Genomic DNA, 20,074 nt, shown 5'->3' with positions numbered 1-20,074 from the left:
CAACCCTTAACAAACCACAGCTCCTAGGATTCTCATACAGTGAATAGAGAGTTCAGAAAGGGGAAATAAGTTCTAAGTATAATCAAAATTCATTAATTATTGGATTTCTTACCACCCTTCACTGTAAGTTCCCAAGGTGGGTTGCAACAATTTTAAAAATATTTAAGAGGCTAAAAACAAATTGCAATAATGAGAGTAGGGACATTGTTGTTGTTTGGTCATTTATTCGTGTCCAACTCTTCGTGACCCCATGGACCATAGCATGCCAGGCACTCCTGTCTTCCACTGCCTCCCGCAGTTTGGTCAAACTCATGTTCGTAGCTTCGAGAACACTGTCCAACCATCTCGTCCTCTGTCGTCCCCTTCTCCTAGTGCCCTCAATCTTTCCCAACATCAGGGTCTTTTCCAGGGAGTCTTCTCTTCTCATGAGGAGGCCAAAGTAGGGACATTATCAAGTGCCAAAGGCCAGGGTAAAAATGTGTATGCTCATAGTATTTCATACGCATTTAAAATCTGGTGAATTTCAGAATCAAATTTTCACCTTTAGAATGAAGAGTTTACTTTTAAAGATAAATCTGATTAAAACTTAAAAGGATGAAGCTTAAGGTTGCAATCCTATGACCACTTTTATGGAAGTAAACCCCACTGAAATCAATGGAACTTACTCTTGAGTAGACATGTCTAGGCTTCTACTAAAACTCTGGTTTTTAAAGCAATCAGCTAAAACAACATCTTGCTTTCCCCAAGAGCTAACATAGTCCATATGTGGCTTTGTTTGGCAGGGGCGAGGAGTTAGAATGCAAATTGCAGCTGCTCTGAGAAAACGCAAAGTAACAGCACACTTGAGAATGTGCTTTTCCTCCTTCCAAACTAATTTCAACTTTAGTACAAGGATGTGGTCTTGTCAGTGGGAAACAATGGCCCACAGGGTTTATTGTAGCAGGAGAAGACACTCTGTGAAGCCGCTCAGCACAGAACCTTTAAGGCAAGGGTGGTAAACTTCAGGCCCTCCAGGGCTCGCCACTTGGCCCTCGGAACTCTGCCCCAGGCCACACCCATCTCCAGGGGCCACACCCCTGACTGCTCATCCAGGACTGGAAGGTATCCTTTAACTCTTGAGGATTTGGATGAAAGACACAGAGAGATGTGTGTAAAAACTACCTGGCCGTACAAAGGAAAAGTTTAGATGTGTTGCTCAGTCCACTGTTGCCTCTGGATCTGCCCACCATTGGCAGCTGGCCCAGAAGAGAAGGTGGCCTTCAGGGTGAAAATGCCCATTCCCCTGCTTGGAAAGGACAGCGACCCTTTCCAAAAGAGGAGAATTATTCCCCATTCAGTCTTTACTTTTGCCCAACTACAAAAACATATAAAGCATAAAATGGTCTTCTGACAAGCAGCTACTGTACTTCTAATTATATTGCCTGTAGATGAAACCTGCAGATAAAACCAAAGTGATACAGTTTGACCTATAGGTGTCACCCACCGTCAAGCTAGATATGTAGTTCACAGGTTGTGGGCCAATATTTCTTCAAATACCAACAACTATGGCTGTTGCACCTAACATAGCAGATGAAACCTTCCCACAGCACCCACTTCAGTAGCCTCTGCTTCTGCTGGGGTCACCAGGCCCATTTCTGGTCAAGGCGGCTGCTTCCTTTCAGTATTGTAAAATAGGAAGAGGTGCCACAGGCAGGCAGTAATACATTTGTCACTGTGATATATATTTGTCACACCTGTTTAAAGGCCCTCCTGAATTTCAATGCAGAAGGCTTCTGCTGCAAAAACCTTCCCTACTTCCCATCTATCTGAATCTACAGGAGCCCCATTTAAGTTAAAGACTGGAAGGTCCCTCTCCACACACTGACAAGTGATCAAACGGAACTGAGGCAAGTCCTCCCCAAAGTACCATTTGAACTGCAATGGGAAAATGGGGTTCAGTTTGGTACTAAGAGATAAACATCTTGCAACAAATAATTTAATGGACAACTGCTGCCCAGCTGAGCAGGATAAACAGGGATGACAATTTCCCAAGCAATTTAAGTCTGTATGAGCATGCAAGATTTTGAGTTACAACTGTTATGCAGAACTCTTCAGCGGAGGTTTGCAAGATTTTGTGGTTCAACTGAAATGAGTGGAGAGAATGTGTCCAACATAAGATTATTGATATTTCTTGATATTAAATTCCTACCTGAGCAAGTATCTGAAAAAGTTTGGTCTGGCACCCAAGTTCCTCTGATTAGACATGTTACTTGGATTTCTACCTTACCTTTCCAAAGCAGGTAAGAGCACATATTCTCATAACTTCCCAGGTTTTACACATCCATTCTCAGCATGAAAGTCAGCCTATGCTCAGCTCACAGGAACAGCAAACTGAGCAGCTCTTCAGGTGGATTCGCTGCCAATGCCATGGAAGGGAAGCAGGAGGAGTTTTCTCAACTAGGCATTTCAGAATGTTCCTCTCTTTACCAAAAACAAGTTCCCAATTTGCCTGAATTTGGCTAGAATGTGTACAGAAGGATTTGCCTCCAAAAAACAACAGCTGTGGGACGCAACAGGTATTAGGCATTGGCGGGTTTTTTTGTGTTTTTTGGGGGGGTGGAGCCTCCTGTGCCCCTGCCCTCAGGTGGGTCTTTTGTAAGGTCAGGATGGGAACCAGGGGAGAAGGGAGCCTTTTGTAAGGTCAGGATGGGAACCAGGGGAGAAGGGAGCCAGAGAAGCTGCGGGCCGGCAGGCTCACTCTGCGAACAGAAACAGGGACGGACAAAGTGTGGCATCTGGTGTGTTGAGGAAGGAGACTCTGTGCGCGCGACATCTCTGGGTATTCGGGGAGGCGAAGGAAACGGGGCACCGTCCCGAGAGCCAAACGCTTTCATTCAGTTTTATTTTCTTGGTTTCAGTGTCTAACCAGTTAAAAAGTGTTCCGACGTGACAGAAGGCTGTGGCTCGGATCGCCCCCCTCCTCTTTCCAACCTGAAAGGGAACTCTTCCCTGGATGCTCCGCAGATAGAGAGACAAGGAGGCAGGAAGAAAGAAAGAAAGAAAGAAAGAAAGAAAGAAAGGGTTCGAGCGGGCCGAGGCCGCCTCGCGAGGCCCCGCGCGGACTCCGCGGATCTTGCTCCGAGGCCGAGGGGGGCTTCTGGGCGGCGGGGCTGCTGCAGCCTCCTTCCTGTGGAGATCTCTCTCTTCCCCCTCCCCTCCCCCCGCCTCTCCTCCCCCCGCCTCTCCTCCCCCTCCCCCCCTCCCCTCCCCCCGCATCTCCCGCGTCTTTTGGCCGAGCCCCTCCCCGGCCTCGGAGTGTCCCCCCGACGGGGCCGCCGCGAGTTGGCTACCTTCTCGGCGGCCGCCTCTCCCTCGCCGCCCCCCAGCCGGGGCCACAGACGCCGCTGGCTCCCTGCTTCGCCGGGGGGGGGGCGGACCTGTGTGCGGCCGCCCAGGAAGCGCATCTCTTCCCCCCCCCCGGCCCCTTCCGTCTCCCGGGGCTTTCCTCCTCCTCCTCCTCCTCCTCCTCCTCCTCCTCCTCCTCCTCCTCCTCCTCCTCCTCCTCCTCCTCCTCCTCCTCTTTTCTTGCAAAGGATCCCGGCTGAGTCGAAAGGTTGGGCTCTGTCCTAAAATGCCCTTCCCGCCTCCCCCCTTCGAGAGTTCGCCGAGGTTTCTTTCCAGAAACCCAGGCAGGAAGCGGGGCAGGAGGCTCGTCTAGGGCGACCCGCTCTCTGGGTCGGCAGAAAACTTTGCCGGCCCGCCCGCCCGCCGGCCCCTGCCTTTCCCGGCTGCGCGTGGGCCCGGGCCGGGGGCTACCAGGATGGGGCTGCGGGTGAGGGGAAGCATCTCGGCGAGGCCGCCTTCCTTGCCGCCCGCCCGCCCGGCTGGCGCAGTTCCCGGAGCGGCTGTGCTGCGATCAAGCCCTCCAGCTTGGAGGGGGCTGAGCTCCGGAGCTTGAACCCGCCTCCACCAGATCTCATTTCCCTAAAGAAAAAAAAAGGAGAGGGGGGGAACCTCCCCTCTCTTTCCATTGCTCGTCCCCCCTCCCCTCCCCTCCCCTTTCCCACTCTTGTTTTCCCCCTTCTCAGTTCCGTGGAGCATTTCCCGGGACCTGCCAGCATGCCTGCATCCCGGCGGGGGCTGCTGCTCCTTTCCTTCCTGGTCCTGGGTCAAGCGATGGATTTCACAGATTACAGCGATGTCCTCGAGGAAGACGAGCAAGACACGGACCCCATAGACTACAAGGACCCTTGCAAAGCTGGTACGGTTTACCGAGCGGGGCGGCCGGGCGGGGGGCATCCAATTGCCAGCAGCGCAGCTCCTGCTGTAACCATCTCCTTTCCCAAATGTGTGCCTTTCTAGTATTAATTTATGAGAGGGTCTGGGGGTGGGCGAAGGGGCAGCGGTGGTCCTTTGTGTTCCTGGAAGCGGCTTTGAGGCTCTGAAAAGGGCAGAGGGGTTTGTTGAACCTGGGTCAGACGCATTGCCTAGTTGGCAGTGCAGCTTGCAGACAAAAGAAAAAAGGAAAGTTTTTGCTCCCTCTCCCTCCCTCTCCTTCCCCCCTTATCCCTTTCTCTCTTCTGTGCTGTAAAATAACTCCTGGACTTTTAAAGTTTAGCCTGAGAAAGAAAAAAGTCCTTGATATATAAACTCCAGAGTAAGGACTCATAGGAACAGCTTCTCTCTCTCTCTCTCTCTCTCTCTCTCTCTCTCTCTCTCTCTCTCTCTCTCTCTCTCCTCTCCCCCTCCCCTCCCCCCATTTCAGGGAATTAAACTCTTTTCCATCTGCCTGCTATTGTTGTTGTTTTTCTTCCTCTGTGTCCCATAAAAAATATTGTATCTGTTTGTGGCTCTTTGTGTGAGGCAGTGGCAGGAGACCTTATGTATTTGTACCGTATGTGTGTATGTGTCTGCGAGGGGGGGGATGGGTGCTGGTAGCTTGAAGGAAAGTAAACAGAAGCTATGCTGGGGGTGGAGGAGAGGAGGCTTGCAGGACGGGTCCTCCATGTTTGCTAAAAGGTGAAGGGCTGTGTGCTTGAACTAGACCCCATCACCCTTTCCTCCTCTCAAACAGTGTCTGTCTGGAGCAGCTGCAGACACTTGCTGGGTGGTAGCTGTCAAAAGAGGCAAATTTGTTGGGCCCAGAAATATTTTACAGATCACCCATCCTTAATTGCTCATCCCTAGGAGTCATGCTACATTAAAAAAATTAACTTGTATGTGTGTGTCGTAGAAAAATCCAGATGGCACGTCCCTCTTTTCTTTGTCCCATGGTATACTGTGACATATAGCACCCCAACCACCTCCACATAAGCCTGCACATCCTACACCAGCCCTTGTCAGCCCCGCGTTCCATTATGACCCGGCCATCCTGCCTGTATGTAGAGCAGGGAGGGACCAAACTTTCTGAGCTGGCAGCTTACGAGTCCTCTGGCCTTGTCTGTGAATAAAGGGTTGGTGTATTTCTGTTGAACCTGTGCTCTGCTGAACAACATTTTAATCCTTCTACCAATACAATCAGTGGCAGAATGCTCAATGACTTGTGACAGTGCCAGATCCCAGGGCAGCAGAAGCAAGGAAAGGCTCAAGGGCTTTTGAATTTTGTTCTTCCTCCCCCCCCCCATCTCCCCCCCCCAACACACACTTTTTCATTCAAAAAAATAAGTGGAGGAATAAAAGTGTGAAAGACAATGAGGATGTGTGATACAAGGATACAACAACTGAAGTATAAAGTTTTTTTTCCTTTGGGGTTTTTAGGTGTTTGCAAATGTATCTGGGGTCATTGTCTCAAGGTCACTCTAGAGTGAAATAGAGTGATTAATGTGGAATCTACCCGTCTGCAATTAACCGTTCTTCTGCTCTGACTATTTTGAGAGCATCCGTCCATATGCTTTTGCTAGCTGTTGCTAATACCTTCCTGAGGCTTTCTTTTCTGTGAAGAGGAGGGCACCAATTCTCCCATTTGCCCAACAAAAGCACACTGTCCCCCTATGAGGCAAGAGGAAGCTGCATGTGCTTATTCATCACTCTTTATTTTAGTTTCTGTTACAGTCCGCATGGCCTCTGTCACTTGCCTTTCCAAAGTTGGGACTAGTGAGAGTGTAGGTTGGCTAATTCCATTATTAATACATGAGTTGCTGTTTGTAGTATAAACATTTATGAAGTAAAAATATAAAAGCAACCTGCAGAGTCTTAAGCATTCATATATTAATAATAGGCTATTGATGTTTTAATTAATTTTTTTCACTGGGCACAGAAGGGTGACGTCTCACGGACATGGAGCAGGTAATAATGATTTTAAAACAAAATTAAACAAGTGTAGATTATAATGGCCATTAAAATCAACAAATAATTAATAATTAATAAAATTAATAAATGGCAATTAAAACAGCATGCCCCAAAGCCTCTCATACTGGCTTTGTTGTTTAGTCGTTTAGTCGTGTCTGACTCTTCGTGACCCCATGGACCAGAGCACGCCAGGCACTCCTGTCTTCCGCTTCCTTCCGCAGTTTGGTCAGACTCATGTTCGTAGTTTCGAGAACACTGTCCAACCATCTCGTCCTGTTGTCCCCTTCTCCTTGTGCCCTCAATCATTCCCAACATCAGGGTCTTTTCCAGGGATCCTTCTCTTATCATGAGGTGGCCAGAGTATTGGAGCCTCAGCTTTAGGATCTGTCCTTCAAAATTCAACCATAATTCAAAAGCATCGATTCTTTGGTGACCAGCCTTCTTTATTGTCCAGCTCTCACTTCCATACATCACTACTGGGAAAACCATAGCTTTAACTATACGGACCTTTGTCGGCAAGGTGATATCTCTGCTTTTTAAGATGTTGTATAGGTTTGTCATTGCTTTTCTCCCAAGAAGCAGGCGTCTTTTAATTTTGTGACTGCTGTCACCATCTGCAGTGATCATGGAACCCAAGAAAGTTCTTCCAGCGTCATAACTTGTATATGCCTGTTATCTTTGTCCATGGAGTTTTCTTGGCAGGGATACTGGAGTGGCTTGCCAGTTCCTGCTCCAGGTGAATCATGTTTAGTCAAAACTCTCCACTATGACCTGTCCATCTTGGATGGCCCTGCACAGCATAGCTCATAGCTTCTCTAAGTTAGTCAAGCCCCTTCACCACGACAAGGCAGTGATCCATAATGGCTTAGGTAGCTTCATTCTTTGGCCCATATGCTGCTATCCTTGTTTCTCCAGCTTCTGACTTAGAGGTAAGGTACACTGAAGTCGGTGGGATGTAACTTACAAAAAGATGTGATCAGTAATAACATTGATACAATTTGGCTCTTGGAAAGAGAGAAAAGTGCTAAATACTTTTGTTGGTTTGGAGTGGCATCATCCTGCCTGCCTGCTGCTTTTCCTATGCAGTCCTAGGCATGTATTCTTGGAAGTTCTACTGTGTTTAATATGGCTTAAAAGGTAGGGGTAAAGGGACCCCTGACCGTTAGGTCCCGTTGTGGACGACTTTGGGGTTGCGGTGCTCATCTTGCTTTATTGGCCGAGTGGCCGGTGTACAGCTTCCAGGTCATGTAGCCAGCATGACTAAGCCGCTTCTGGCAAACCAGAGCAGCGCACAGAAATGCCATTTACCTTCCCACCAGAGTGGTACCTATTTATCTACTTGCACTTTGATGTGTTGTTGAACTGCTACCGGTAGGTTGGCAGGAGCTGGGGCTGAGCAACAGGAGCTCACCCTGTCGCAGGAATTCGAACCGCCAACTTTCTGATCGGCAAGCCCTAGGCTCAGTGGTTTAACCCACAACGCCACCTGCGTCCCTTAATATGTCTTGCTTGCTTCCTAATAAGTAGAACTGCAGTCTAAAAGCTGAAGTGATTTTTATGTGGCCCATGGCTAGTGCTTGAAGGTTCCCTCCCCACACTACTGCATTTTCAGTCCTTGTAGTTGATACCTTAGGGACGCAGGTGGCGCTGTGGTCTAAACCACTGAGCCTAGGGCTTGCCGATCAGAAGGTCGGAGGTACAAATCCCTGTGACGGGGTGAGCTCCGGTTGTTTGGTCCCAGCTCTTGCCCACCTAGCAGTTCAAAAGTACGTCAAAGTGCAAGTAGATAAATAGGTACCATTCCGGCGGGAAGGTAAACGGCGTTTCCGTGCGCTGCTCTGGTTCACCAGAAGCGGCTTAGTCATGCTGGCCACATGACCCGAGAGCTGTCTGCGGACAAACGCCGGCACCCTCGGCCTATAGAGCGAGATGAGCGCCGCAACCCCAGAGTCATCCACGACTGGACCTAATGGTCAGGGGTACCTTTACCTTTACCTTTAGTTGATACCTTGCAAGGTATGGCACAACTTGTTTCCAAGTAGCCAGTAGCCAGAAGTTAAATAAAATCAGATCCCATTCATTTGAAGCCCTTCCACTTACTTTGAGGGTCTGAGTTATGATGTTGAGTTATATACCTGTTATGTGGCACTTTCCTGGGTGACCCTGGCTGCAGGACAGGGTGCCAACTTCCAATGTAAGCAAAAATCTTCTCAAAAGTCAGAAAGTAAGGGTAGTTTGTTTGTTTGTTGTTAAAGGGCATTTGTACTGCCAAGCTGATTTAAAATCAGACCCCCATCTCTATGGATTTATCATTTACCGGTAATAGCATTTAGTAGGTTCCTATGTTCTGCAGGAAGGAGAGTTTCTCCTTAGAGTGCCCACATAGCAGAAGTCTTGTTGTTGTTGGTGCTCCACAGTAACTCAGAGCAGGGTTTTCAGTGTGGCAGCCCCTGTTTGTGGAACTATTTTATTTCCTGGAAACAACTGAAGACTTTTCTGTTTTGACAAGCTTTTCCAACTGGATGAAAAGGTTTCTGCCTTAGGCGTTCTTTTTGTATTGTTTTAAAGCTTACCGTATTTTTAACTGTTTTCAATACCTATTTGTAAATCTCTCTGAGACACATGTCAATGCCAATTCACAAAGAATAATAAATAATAATAAAATAGTATCATTGCCATCAGGTAGAAGCCAATGAAATATCAAATAGTCTTATGAAAAAGAGTTTACATCATCAATAGATATTGATCAAGTAATGCCAATTAGATACCCTGAAGGGTTTAAAGCCAGTGTCTACTTGTAGGCCAACTACATGCATAGATCCACACAACAGAGCTAACAACAACAACAACAACAACAACAACAACAACAACAACAACAACAACAAATTATTAGACCTTCTAACATCTAAATGCAAAATGACATTATAGGTTCCTTCTCTACCAGAATAAAAAGGTTAAGAAACCATCTATCTGAGGTATTTTTAAAAATCACTCCATATTATATCAAAGCATCATGAAGCTCCCATTTGCCTAAAGTTTTAGGATGTTCTCCTTAACGTGTGTGTGTGTTTGTGTTAGTGCACCACTTGTGTTTAAATGCAAGTACTGCATTCACCCCTCAGCCCACCCGCCCTTTAAAGCTCATCTTCAGTTGGTCAGAAAGCTGCTTTATATTTGCATATGATCCTAGCAGGGGCAAAGAAGACTTGAGTCTTATAAGATATAGACAGAACATGACTTTCTTTGGTTCCGTACTTCTCATCGTGCTTTAGCTGCTCTTACTGAGATAGTCAAGGGGGTGGATTATTTTCCTTATCCTTGAGTGCATGTTTGTATGAGTGACAGCTATCCGAAACGATCCTAGTGCTTTGTGAGTAAAGATGTGACTTTTATTCCACGCTGAAAGGATATACTCTTTGTTGTAAAGTGTGTAATGAGCCTAATAAAGTGTACTGACATTTCTTCTTAAAGCAAGTTTAAGTCACAGTAGCACCATTGGCAGATAAGCCTCATTGGCAGGTACAAAGTCCTGTACAGTACAGTTGGAAGGGCCAAGCACAGGGCATATGCAGTAAAGAATATACTTAATTCTTATCATGCACATCCTATGCTTTCTACAGGCCTCATGCTTCCACTGTTCCTCCTCTGTAAGACTGTATCTGTATCCAGCACTTCATATAACATGGCACAACCTTCATCTCCCCATTCTCATAGGCCTAAAGTAATTCAGACACTGCATTTTATGAACACACCACCATGCCCAGTGCCACATAATTGCCATTTATTTATTTAGGCCATTTCTATACCACTAGTACATATAAAAAATCTCTAAGCTGTGTACAGACAGCTAAAACAACAATCTATGTTACAAAAATACATAAGGAAACAATTAATACAAATTACTCATAAATATATACTGATATCAATTCCTCCTCCTCCTGACACACCTCCCTAGTCAACATCTGTCAGTCTCCTGCTTCTCACCCAGGACACCACCCCTGCACCCTCTTACTGAGGGCCCAAACAAACTCACAACCACCCCCAAAATCTCACCATAAAGATAGAGTACCTGGAACCTGTCTCTAGGCTTGCTTTTATGGCCAGGCAATGAGGTTGACGGAACTTCTTTAGGCTGCCCACAGTTGTGTTAGAATAGGAACAAGAGAAACCCTTGCAAATGTTACACACACACACCAGTCCACTAACTGTGCTTTGTTTTGTCCCACAATGCTTTCTCCCTCCCAGACCTGTCCCCATCACAGACTCCCTTTCCTGTCCAATCAGCCTGTCCATCAGAGCTAAGCAAGATTGTTGTGAGGCTGTCCAGTTCTGCCATCAAGGACACTGTTAGCTCTGGAGCGATTCACACTCTCCATGCACACATAGCTGCCAAGTTTTCCCTTTTCTCGCGAGGAAGCCTATTCAGCATAATGGAAAATCCCTTAAAAAAGGGATAACTTGGCAGCTATGCATGCACAAGAAATTAGTTATAAGTCTGCCCTACTTATTGCCAAGCAGAAAGTCAGAAGGATGGGGCTGAGCATGCATTAACTCCCCCTAAGTTACTGTTGGTGGTAAGAAGTCAACCAACAGTACGACTTGAACCAGGAAGTTGTAAGATGGTCAGTGGGGCACACCAGTCACCTCGCCCTGGGCAGTGAAGGAGCCATGACGCCCACCACAGCTTCCCTGTACTCAGGAGACTCTGCTGATTAGCGCTGGGGTCCCTTTAAAGATTTCTGGGTCTTTACTGCAAATCTAACCAAGAAAAAGACTTCCCCTGGGTATCTTCATGCCACCTTCACCTGCCCCACTCTTGGCCACTCTCTGCTGGGCCTGGTTGGGACAGGTCTCCTCTGCACAGTAATGAACCGTGTTCCCCTTTGCAACAGTCATGGCTAGGCAGACCAAGTGTGGAACGAAACCCCTGGTTTCTGGACACAGTAGCTCCACTCTCTAAACCAGGTAACGTAAGAAAAGCTCTACTGAAACATATCAGTGAGCAATTGGGCCAGCACTCTCTTTCTGCCCGCAGAAACCCCACAAGCCAGACCTGGGCTGTGGCTCCCCAGCTCCTTATATTCAGAGGCAGGTGCCTCTAGTCCTTGAGGTGGGACACACAGCTTTCATCACTAGTAGCCATTGATAGCCTTCTCCTCCAGGAGTTTGTGTAATCCTGCTGAAAGCCACCCAAGCCTTGTGCTGGCACATTTTGCAGTTTTAACTAGGCGCTGCGTGAAGCGATTGATCTTGTAAGTTCAGAATCTCCCACCTTTCTGCATTGTAGATGAAGCCAAATTCAGGCGTTCTAGGAGAGGGAGCCTGTCCACTGTATCCATACTGTGCATAATTCTATACGCCTCTGTTACAAAATGCATGGCAAAGCAAGTGTGGTTCAGTGTGTGTGCATGCACATGTGATTTCCTGGTGCACCACTCTGTGTGCAGAGGCGTCACTAACCCCGACAAATCCTCTTGCCAGAGAACAATGTAGACATCTCCAGAGTACAATTCATTTTCTAGAACGATGCAGCAGGAAGGGCCATCTGGCCCGGCTCCTGCGGAGAGGCAGTACCATCTGTTCCCTTGCCAGCCCCCCCCCCCCCGCCCCATCCAAGGAGCAGGTGTGTTGCACTCTCTCCTGGAATCCCTTTAACATACAAAGCCAGCCAGGAGATTATGAACTATCTGGCAATGTGGCGTGTCAGATCATTCACACATGAAAAGTGGAAGGCGGGGGTGGGGCTCACCCTGCAGGGACGTCATCATCTCATCTGTTCTAGTGAATAGAGACAAAGCAACATCATCAGGGGAGAGTGCCTGGGAATATCTGCCTCCATTATTTGAATAGTGAGGAGCCCATGGTTTATGGTTCAGTCCTAAGAGCTGCCATACAGATCTTGTCTTTGGTTGTCACTCCTGACAATGGGGAGACTTATTTATTTATTTATTTTGTATTTTTTGTTCCCCCCACAAACTCAGTGCAAGGTACATGGTCATATTTTATCCTCACAGCAACTCTGTGAGGTAACTTAGACTGAATGGTTGGCCCAAGGTCACCCAGCGAATGTTGTGGCTGAGGGGTTATCTGATTTATTTATTTGATAAAATTTATACATTGCTTGATTGTAAAACAACAACAACAACAAACAAACAAACAAACAAACAAACCTCAAAGCAATTTACAAAAGATAAAATAGAGAAATCAAGAAAACAGGTGCTGAGAAGAGTCCAGTGAAGGCCCTGCTTGATCTTCCAAAGTGCAGCTGCTGCCTCACTAACATGGAGATCTCCCTCTGGCTCTTGGGATCTTGGAGGAGGGTCTTGGCACCCAGGCAGGTTCATATCGGAACGGGCAGTTGTTTAGGTATCCTGGCCCCATTGTTTAGGGTTGCAAAGGTCACTAGAACACAGTTTTTCAGGGTGAGGTGGCATCTGTCTACCTTGAGAGGCAATGGGGTGTGCCTCTGGGGGTCACACTTTAACAGCCATGGAGTGACCTCCTCTAGGTGCAAGCCTGGGCTGTTTGCGTGGAGGTCCTGGGCTGCCCAGACAGCAAGACCTTCCTCTTGGCCTCACTGATGAGGTCCAGAGGAAGGCAGAACAAGATGTTTGGCTGCAAGAGTTGATGGAAAGAGGTGTACAAAAGGCCACCCAACCCTCTTAGGGACTCCCCTCTGGATTTGTGTAGGGTTTCCTCCTTAGCCTTTTCTTTCCCCAAAGATCCTCCACAAGGCAGCGGGAAATGGTTTCCCCAAAGATTTCTCAGGAATGAGTATAGCTGCAAGGCAGCAGAGGCTTAGGGTCAGAGTTTCCCTTCTCCTCAATGGCAAGCTCCATCTGTAGACAATGCGGTAGCAGTAGCCCAGTTTTAAATTGAATTTAATATATACGAACATATTAAAGCCTACATATATAGGCTCCATCACAGAGTTAAGCATTCTTAAAACCATTGATCTCATTGGATTAAGCATACATAATCCTGTGAATAGTGGCCATAATCTCTTAAAACGAAATCAGGAGCCAAATTCATTGAATTAAAGGCTGCTATTCTGTGTAAAAATCATTGAGGGGATTAAGTACTGTAATTGATGCCACAAAATATGTGTTTATTGACATTTTGTCTTAGTAGACCTAGGGCCTAACAAATCATAGGAAGTGCTAGGATCCTGGAGCTGCCTCCTGTATCTCACCAGGATCATCCACCAAACCAGTATGGATAATCCTGTGCTCCTATTTATGTTGTCTAATCTCAGTTCTGCTATTCGCTTCTCAAATTATCAATACGGTATACATGTCACTACTAATCAAAAAGTATAGAAGTTGACTTTCCACCTTCCTGACACATTTACTTCATTTGTTATCCAGAGTTCCCTGGTTTGAAAAAAATGTGGAACTCATTTTTAGGATCTTTACCTGGGGACTTTCACGTAACAGGAGGGAAAAATGAGAGAATGCTTAGCTTGACCTCTACAGGACTCCTAAAGCCTCAAACGATCATCTGAAACATGCTAATCATTTCCCAGTGAACTTCCAGTCCTTGGTTTTGGCCACTTTTTCTGAGTAAACATGCAGGAGGATCAGGCTATAAGGAAGTGTGTATAGGATTCCACAGTCTCAGTCTTTAAGCAAGAAATCTTGCTTAGCATTCTTACATATGTTTATGTCAAATGTAAATCTGTCTCTAAGCAACTAAATTTCTGAAGGTGAGAGATGAGAGATGATATTCCTGTGCTGATAATATTCCTCGGTTGTTATTAGTAATTAAATTTCTGTACCACCTTTTTTTGAGGATCATAGAAATACATATCATAGTAAACACACCTCATTTAAAGGGCCATAGATTTCTTAATTAGCTAAAGGCCTGGGAGAATAGGAAAGTTTTTGCCTGGCACCTAAAGATATGTAACAAAGATGCCAGGCAGGCCTCCCTGGAGAGAGCATTTCACAGACCAGGAGTCACTGCAGAAAAGGCCTGTTCTCATGTTGCTGCCCTCCAGACCTCTCATTGAGGAGACACATGAAGAAGGGCCTCAGAGGATGATCTCAGGATCCGGGTCAGTTCAGTTTAGCACTTTATTTAGTTGCAAACCAATGTAATTGTAATAGTTATATGACCCAGTTATATGCATAAATAGATCCATTTCAAAATGTGAAATCTATTTCATCCATTTAAAATATTTTTAGGATGCTTTTCCGAGCAAATGACCATCCAAAGCAGCTTACAATTAAAAAAAAGCTTCATGTAAGCAACACCCCTTGCCCAGTGAATGCCTTAAATCAGGCGCCGGCAACCTTTTCTGCCCGTGGACCAGAGGATTCCCATGGACATGGGCCGCACAGGCGCAGAAGCGTTTTTTGGCGCTGTGGACATTTTGGAAATGGGCTGCGTAGCACCAGAAATCATTTCTGCACATGTCGCTGTGCAGAAGCGATTTCCGGTGCTGGCTGCCCATTTCCAAAATGTCCACAGTGCCATAAATCACTTCTGCGGCTGCATAGACGCGATTTCTGGTGCTGCTCAGCAATCATATCACCCCTTAACCTTCTCTTCTCCAGGCTAAACATACCCAGCTCCCTAAGCCGTTCCTCATAAGGCATCGTTTCCAGGCCTTTGACCATTTTGGTTGCCCTCTTCTGGACACGTTCCAGCTTGTCAGTATCCTTCTTAAACTGTGGTGCCCAGAACTGGACACAGTACTCCGGGTGAGGTCTGGCCAGAGCGGAATACAGTGGTACTATTACTTCCCTAGATCTAGATGCTATACTCCTACTGATGCAGCCCAGAATTGCATTGGCTTTTTTAGCTGCTGCATCACACTGTTGACTCATGTCAAGTTTGTTGTCTACCAAGACTCCTAGATCCTTTTCACATGTACTGCTCTCAAGCCAGGTGTCTCCCATCCTGTATTTGTGCCTTTCAATTTTTTTGCCCAAGTGTAGTACTTTACATTTCTCCCTGTTAGAATTCATCTTGTTTGCTTTGGCCCAGTTGTCTAATCTGTTAAGGTCATTTTGGAGTGTGATCCTGTACTCTGGGGTATTAGCCACCCCTCCCAATTTGGTGTCATTTGCAAACTTGATCAGGATGCCCTCAAGCCCATCATCCATAGCCAAAGGCTGCCGCAATGTACTGTACACAGAATCATTCAACAATTAAAAGGAAATATGCTAGATTAATAGGGACCCAGGTGGCGCTGTGGTTAAACCACTGAGCCTAGGGCTTGCTGATCAGAAGGTCGGCGGTTTGAATCCCTGTGACGGGGTGAGCTCCCGTTGCTCGGTCCCAGCTCCTGCCAACCTAGCAGTTCGAAAGCACGTCAAAATGCACGTAGATAAATAGGAACCGCTACAGCGGGAAGGTAAACGGTGTTTCCATGTGCTGCTCTGGTTCGCCAGAAGCGGCTTTGTCATGCTGGCCACATGACCTGGAAGCTATACGCCGGCTCCCTCGGCCAAAAATGCGAGATGAGCGCACAACCCCAGAGTCGGTCACGACTGGACCTAGCAATCAGGGGTCCCTTTACCTTTACCTTTATGCTAGATTAATACAAAGAACTTAAAACATTTATATTATCAAAGTATTACCTACTCTAACAGAGCTATAGAAATGCCTTAATATACAGGTTAAGACTTTAAACAATAAAATTTATAGGCTAAAATCACCACATGGCCACTGATACATTAAAAATAATGTTAATTAATACAATGTACAATTATATTCGGAGTTTGGTGATAAATCATAGCTGCCAAGTTTTCACTTTTCTCACGAGGAAGCCTATTCAGCATAAGGGAATTTCCCTTTAAAAAAAGGGATAACTTGGCAGCTATGGATAGAATATAGCTTGATGTAGGTAGGGTCAAATAAATTCATCTCCTTTACAGTTGGTGGCTATCTTGGCTATATAGTTTGCTCTAATTTTCCTAGCAGCAGTTGCCAGGTCACATACTTATCTATGTCTGCGAGGAGATATAAAATCATGTCAGAGGGGTTCTGGCCAGGGGACCTTGTCATTATAGGTGCTAAAAACCGCTCTCTTACTTCATTATATAAGGGGCAGTGCAAGATATAATGCATAAGGTCCTCTACTTCAGGACATCCCCTAATGGAAACACGTTTGTTTGTTGGTATGCCTCTGTGTCTCCCATCTCTATAAGCAGAGTTTATTGTATGTAGTCGTAACTCTGTAAAAGCTTTCTGAAGTTGTGCAAAAGTCAGTTCATTGAAATAAGGTGTTTGTTCTTGGACGTCTCTAAGTTTAAAATATAATGGGGTGCATGTGGATGTGTACATAGAGTTTAGGTCGTTTTAAATTACCGCTGCCCTTATGGTTCATTTAAAAATATTTTTCTGGGAATATAAGGAAAGTTATTTGATATCGGTCGCTGAGAGGTCATATTTGCCCATCAGTTGGGCAGCGTGGTGTACCCAGTTTTTAAGGAGTAATCCATTCGAGAGCTCAATCAGGCAGTTTTTAGGTAGCCTAGTGTATTATTGAGGGAGTTTGAAGTGTAAGTGTGATGGAGGGAGAGAACATAGCTCAGTAGCAGAACATCTGCTTTGCAAACAGCAGGACTCATGTTCATTCCCCTGCATCTCCAGGTAGGGCTGGAAATATTCCCTGTCTGAACTCCAGAGAACATCTGCCTGCTGGAGTTGAGAGCACTGAAGAAGATGGGCCATAGCTCAGCTCAGCTTCTTATGATATAGCAGTTAGATTCCCCCCCAGCCATTGGGTTCACTTGGGTATTCTTGGCCAGAGCCATTCCCTCTGAGCCTACCTCCTAGGGTTAGAAGGATAAAATGGGTGGGGAAAGTATATACATTACCCTGTGCTCCTTGGATGAAGGTCAGGTTAAAATTTTAATTGATAAAATGCAGGGAACAAATAAATAAATAAATGGAATGCAATTATGTCCTGGCCACTGGATTGTGGCATTCTCCTTCAACCCTAGTTTTTTTAAAGATGTCACCAGACATTGCCCTCCAGGACTACGTCAAGATATTTGGGTGATGGAAGTTAAAAGGGGATCTGGGACAAACCCCCTTCAACGGTATCACATCTGGCAAGAGCCCCATCAAGCCTCATCAGAGATGAATGGGAATGGCAGGAGAGCACAGCTGGACCTGAGGCAACCAACTCAAGTGTCCCACATGCTTTCAAGGGCTAAAAATGGATTCGGCCTGGGCACTGGCATCATGATGACAGACCCACTGTGAAGTACTCCGTCCACCCCCTGGACTAAGCAGATGTGCACTGGCTGAAGTCAGGACACAGCCGCACCTCCCTTGGCAAACTATTTGTAGAAAAACAGACATCAGTCCATTGGATTTGTGCCTATCTCCAAGAAGGGTCAATACCCACTATATACTGAGAACTTTAGGATAGTTCTGCCGCAGACTTTCTAAGTGGCAAAGCAAGCCATGTTTTCTTCTCCATGTTTGAGGTCACAGGTAGTTACAGTTTTATCCTTGGGACTGTCTTGTCCTAAAATGCTCACATGAGATGTGTAACATGGAAGCAGGGTTATCTTTAAGTTTGAAGAGGCCTTTGCCAAAGAGCCTTTGGAGGGGCCCACCATTTATGGTCCCCAAGTGCAGTGAGCTGCCATTTTAATTTCCCATAATGCCCTTGTGTGATGCTATGTCAGGGGCATTGTGAGAAATCCAGCAATTTCTGGACCCAGCCTTTCAGACCAAGGGCTCTAGGGCATACATCACCCATGGGCCATCCTACGACTGCAGCACCTGCCTGAGGATGCTGTGTCCTGTAACTAGACCTTTGTGGAAGCCACAAAATCCTCTGAGTTCACAGGTCCCCTTCTGCAGGGGGGCGGAGTGGGGCAGGAATAATTGAAAGCAAGTTTCACACATTTGTGGCGTCTTGTTACGCTGCTCACTTAAGTAGAATACTCTCATGAGCATGTTTCCTCACGGGTCCCAGCATATCATTGGAGCTGACTCTGGGAATGGTGATGGGTGTGCCTTCTGAAACAGCCTTGCTCTTATCTTATGTCTGCTGAGAAAAAGGCTTAGTCAGTATTTGTAGAGAGCTTTGAATGCGAAAAGCCTTACTAAGTGTTACCCAAACACATGCCCCCCCCCGAATATTTGTACTTACATTGTCCTTGGGAGATTAATGCATTTCGTTAAGCAACAGAAATGAAATCCCACTGATTCCCAGGGGAGCAACAAAGAAAGGAAGCCAGCTGTAAATCATCACTGTCCACACACTGTACCTTGTAAAACATGGGGTAAATCCAGATGTTAAAATGCTTTTGCAAACCTTGGGGATGGGGACATCAGCTGGTCCATTTTTGCACCCTGGACCAGGGCTTCCTTCAGTAATATGTTGATGTTGCTTAGCATTTATGGCAAGGACGAGATCCTCTGTGGCCCTCCAGATGTTGTTGGACTTCAGCTGCCATTAGCCTCAGCCGACATGGCAAAGTGTCAGGACTGAAGAAAGATGTTGTGCAACAACATCTGGAGGGTCACAGGTTCCCCACCTCTATTTATGTAGTGCTTTATAGTGTCCAAATTGCTGTACTCACCGGTTTTTACAACAGTAACTCTGTCGCCTGTCTGTCTTGAGAGACAATGTGCCTCTGGGGGTGAAGTCAAACCAAAGTGACCTCCTGGGGCACAAGCCTGGGCAGTGTGTATGGAAGTCCTGGGCTGCCCAGACTGCGTGACCTGCCTCTCGGTCTCAATTATATGGCCCAAAGAAAGCAGAGCAAGGCATTTGGCACCAGTGCAGGCAGGAGTTGCCAGAAGGAGGTGTACAAGTCTTGGGGACTCCCTATCAGATTTGTGTAGGCTTTACTCCTTAGCCTTTTCTCCCAAAGATATCTCACCAGGCAGCAGAGTTTTAGGATCAGAGTTTCTCTTCTCCTAGATGGGCTCTCTCTTCCCAGGTGGATAAACCCTATCTGTCCCTCCCTTCCTTCTACAGCACGGGCTTTCTTGACCGTTGGACCCACTCTTGGTCTCGTCACCTGCCTTCACATGCAGGGGGAGTCCCTAACTCACTGATGTCAGTAGCATTATGCCCATGCTGGGGGTTGAGTGCTACTTGGGGGTTGAGGTGGCAAAGGCATTGAGGCAGGTCAGGCATCAACATCAAACCTTTATTTGCAGCTACATGAATGGGCATTCAAGCAGCCTCAATCTCAGCCCTGCCTTCCTCCTCCAATTTCCTCACTCCTCAACTTGGGACACCTTTTTTGTCATTGGGGTTATCAATTGTCATTAGTGATGTGAGGTGAGAATATTCTCTGGAGAATATTCTTGAGAATGAGAATATTCTCGAGACTATTCTCTGCTAGAAAATTCTCCGAAAAATATTCTCCACAAACTGTATGTACTTTCACTTTATCGTAACCTAGGTTTGCGTGCCATCCATATCTGTTTTCCCATCCTTCTATGTCCAGCATATCTGTATTTTTCAGAATCATCCATTCTTTTAGCCAACACAAATATGAGGCCTCATAATAAAGCTTTAAATCTGGCAAGGCGAAACTCTCTCTCTCCTTTATATCTGTTAGTAATTTATATTTAATTTGGGGTTTCTTACCCAGATGAATTTGGATAACTCATTCTGCCAATTCTTAAAACATCCAATCCCCCTATGATTGGAATCATCTGAAATAGGAACAACATTTTGGGCAGCATGTTTATTTTAATAGTTGAGATTTTCCCCCATAACAAATTTAACCCATTCCAAATTTCCATATCTTTCTTAATTTCTTTCCATATCTTATATAATTATCATTGAATTGATTGATATTTTTGTAGTTATCCAAAT

At 46.1% G+C, this 20,074-nt stretch overlaps 1 protein-coding gene across 5 annotated transcripts in view; it reads left to right on the top strand.

The window, feature by feature from the left end:
* The first annotated feature begins 3,558 nt into the window (after positions 1 to 3,558).
* BMP1 (bone morphogenetic protein 1) overlaps positions 3,559 to 20,074 on the top strand; it is a 132,691-nt gene continuing 116,175 nt past the window's right edge. For 2 of the 5 annotated variants that reach the window (XR_004693973.2, XM_035139000.2), the window contains exon 1: positions 3,844 to 4,240. Coding sequence is in view for 4 of the 5 variants with exons in the window: in XM_035139000.2 (XP_034994891.1) it covers positions 4,099 to 4,240 (142 nt within the window). In the remaining variant the exon portion in view is untranslated. Of the gene's footprint in view, positions 3,593 to 3,842; positions 4,241 to 20,074 lie in introns of those variants that run through there. The other 3 variants (XM_035138994.2, XM_035138998.2, XM_035138993.2) reach the window with 3 other exon arrangements.

The sequence above is a fragment of the Zootoca vivipara genome, chromosome 15 (genome assembly GCF_963506605.1).
Source record: "Zootoca vivipara chromosome 15, rZooViv1.1, whole genome shotgun sequence".
NCBI lineage: Eukaryota > Metazoa > Chordata > Lepidosauria > Squamata > Lacertidae > Zootoca > Zootoca vivipara.
The sequence above is the reverse complement of the archived record's forward strand: the minus strand, read 5'-3'. Positions and strand labels throughout refer to the sequence as shown.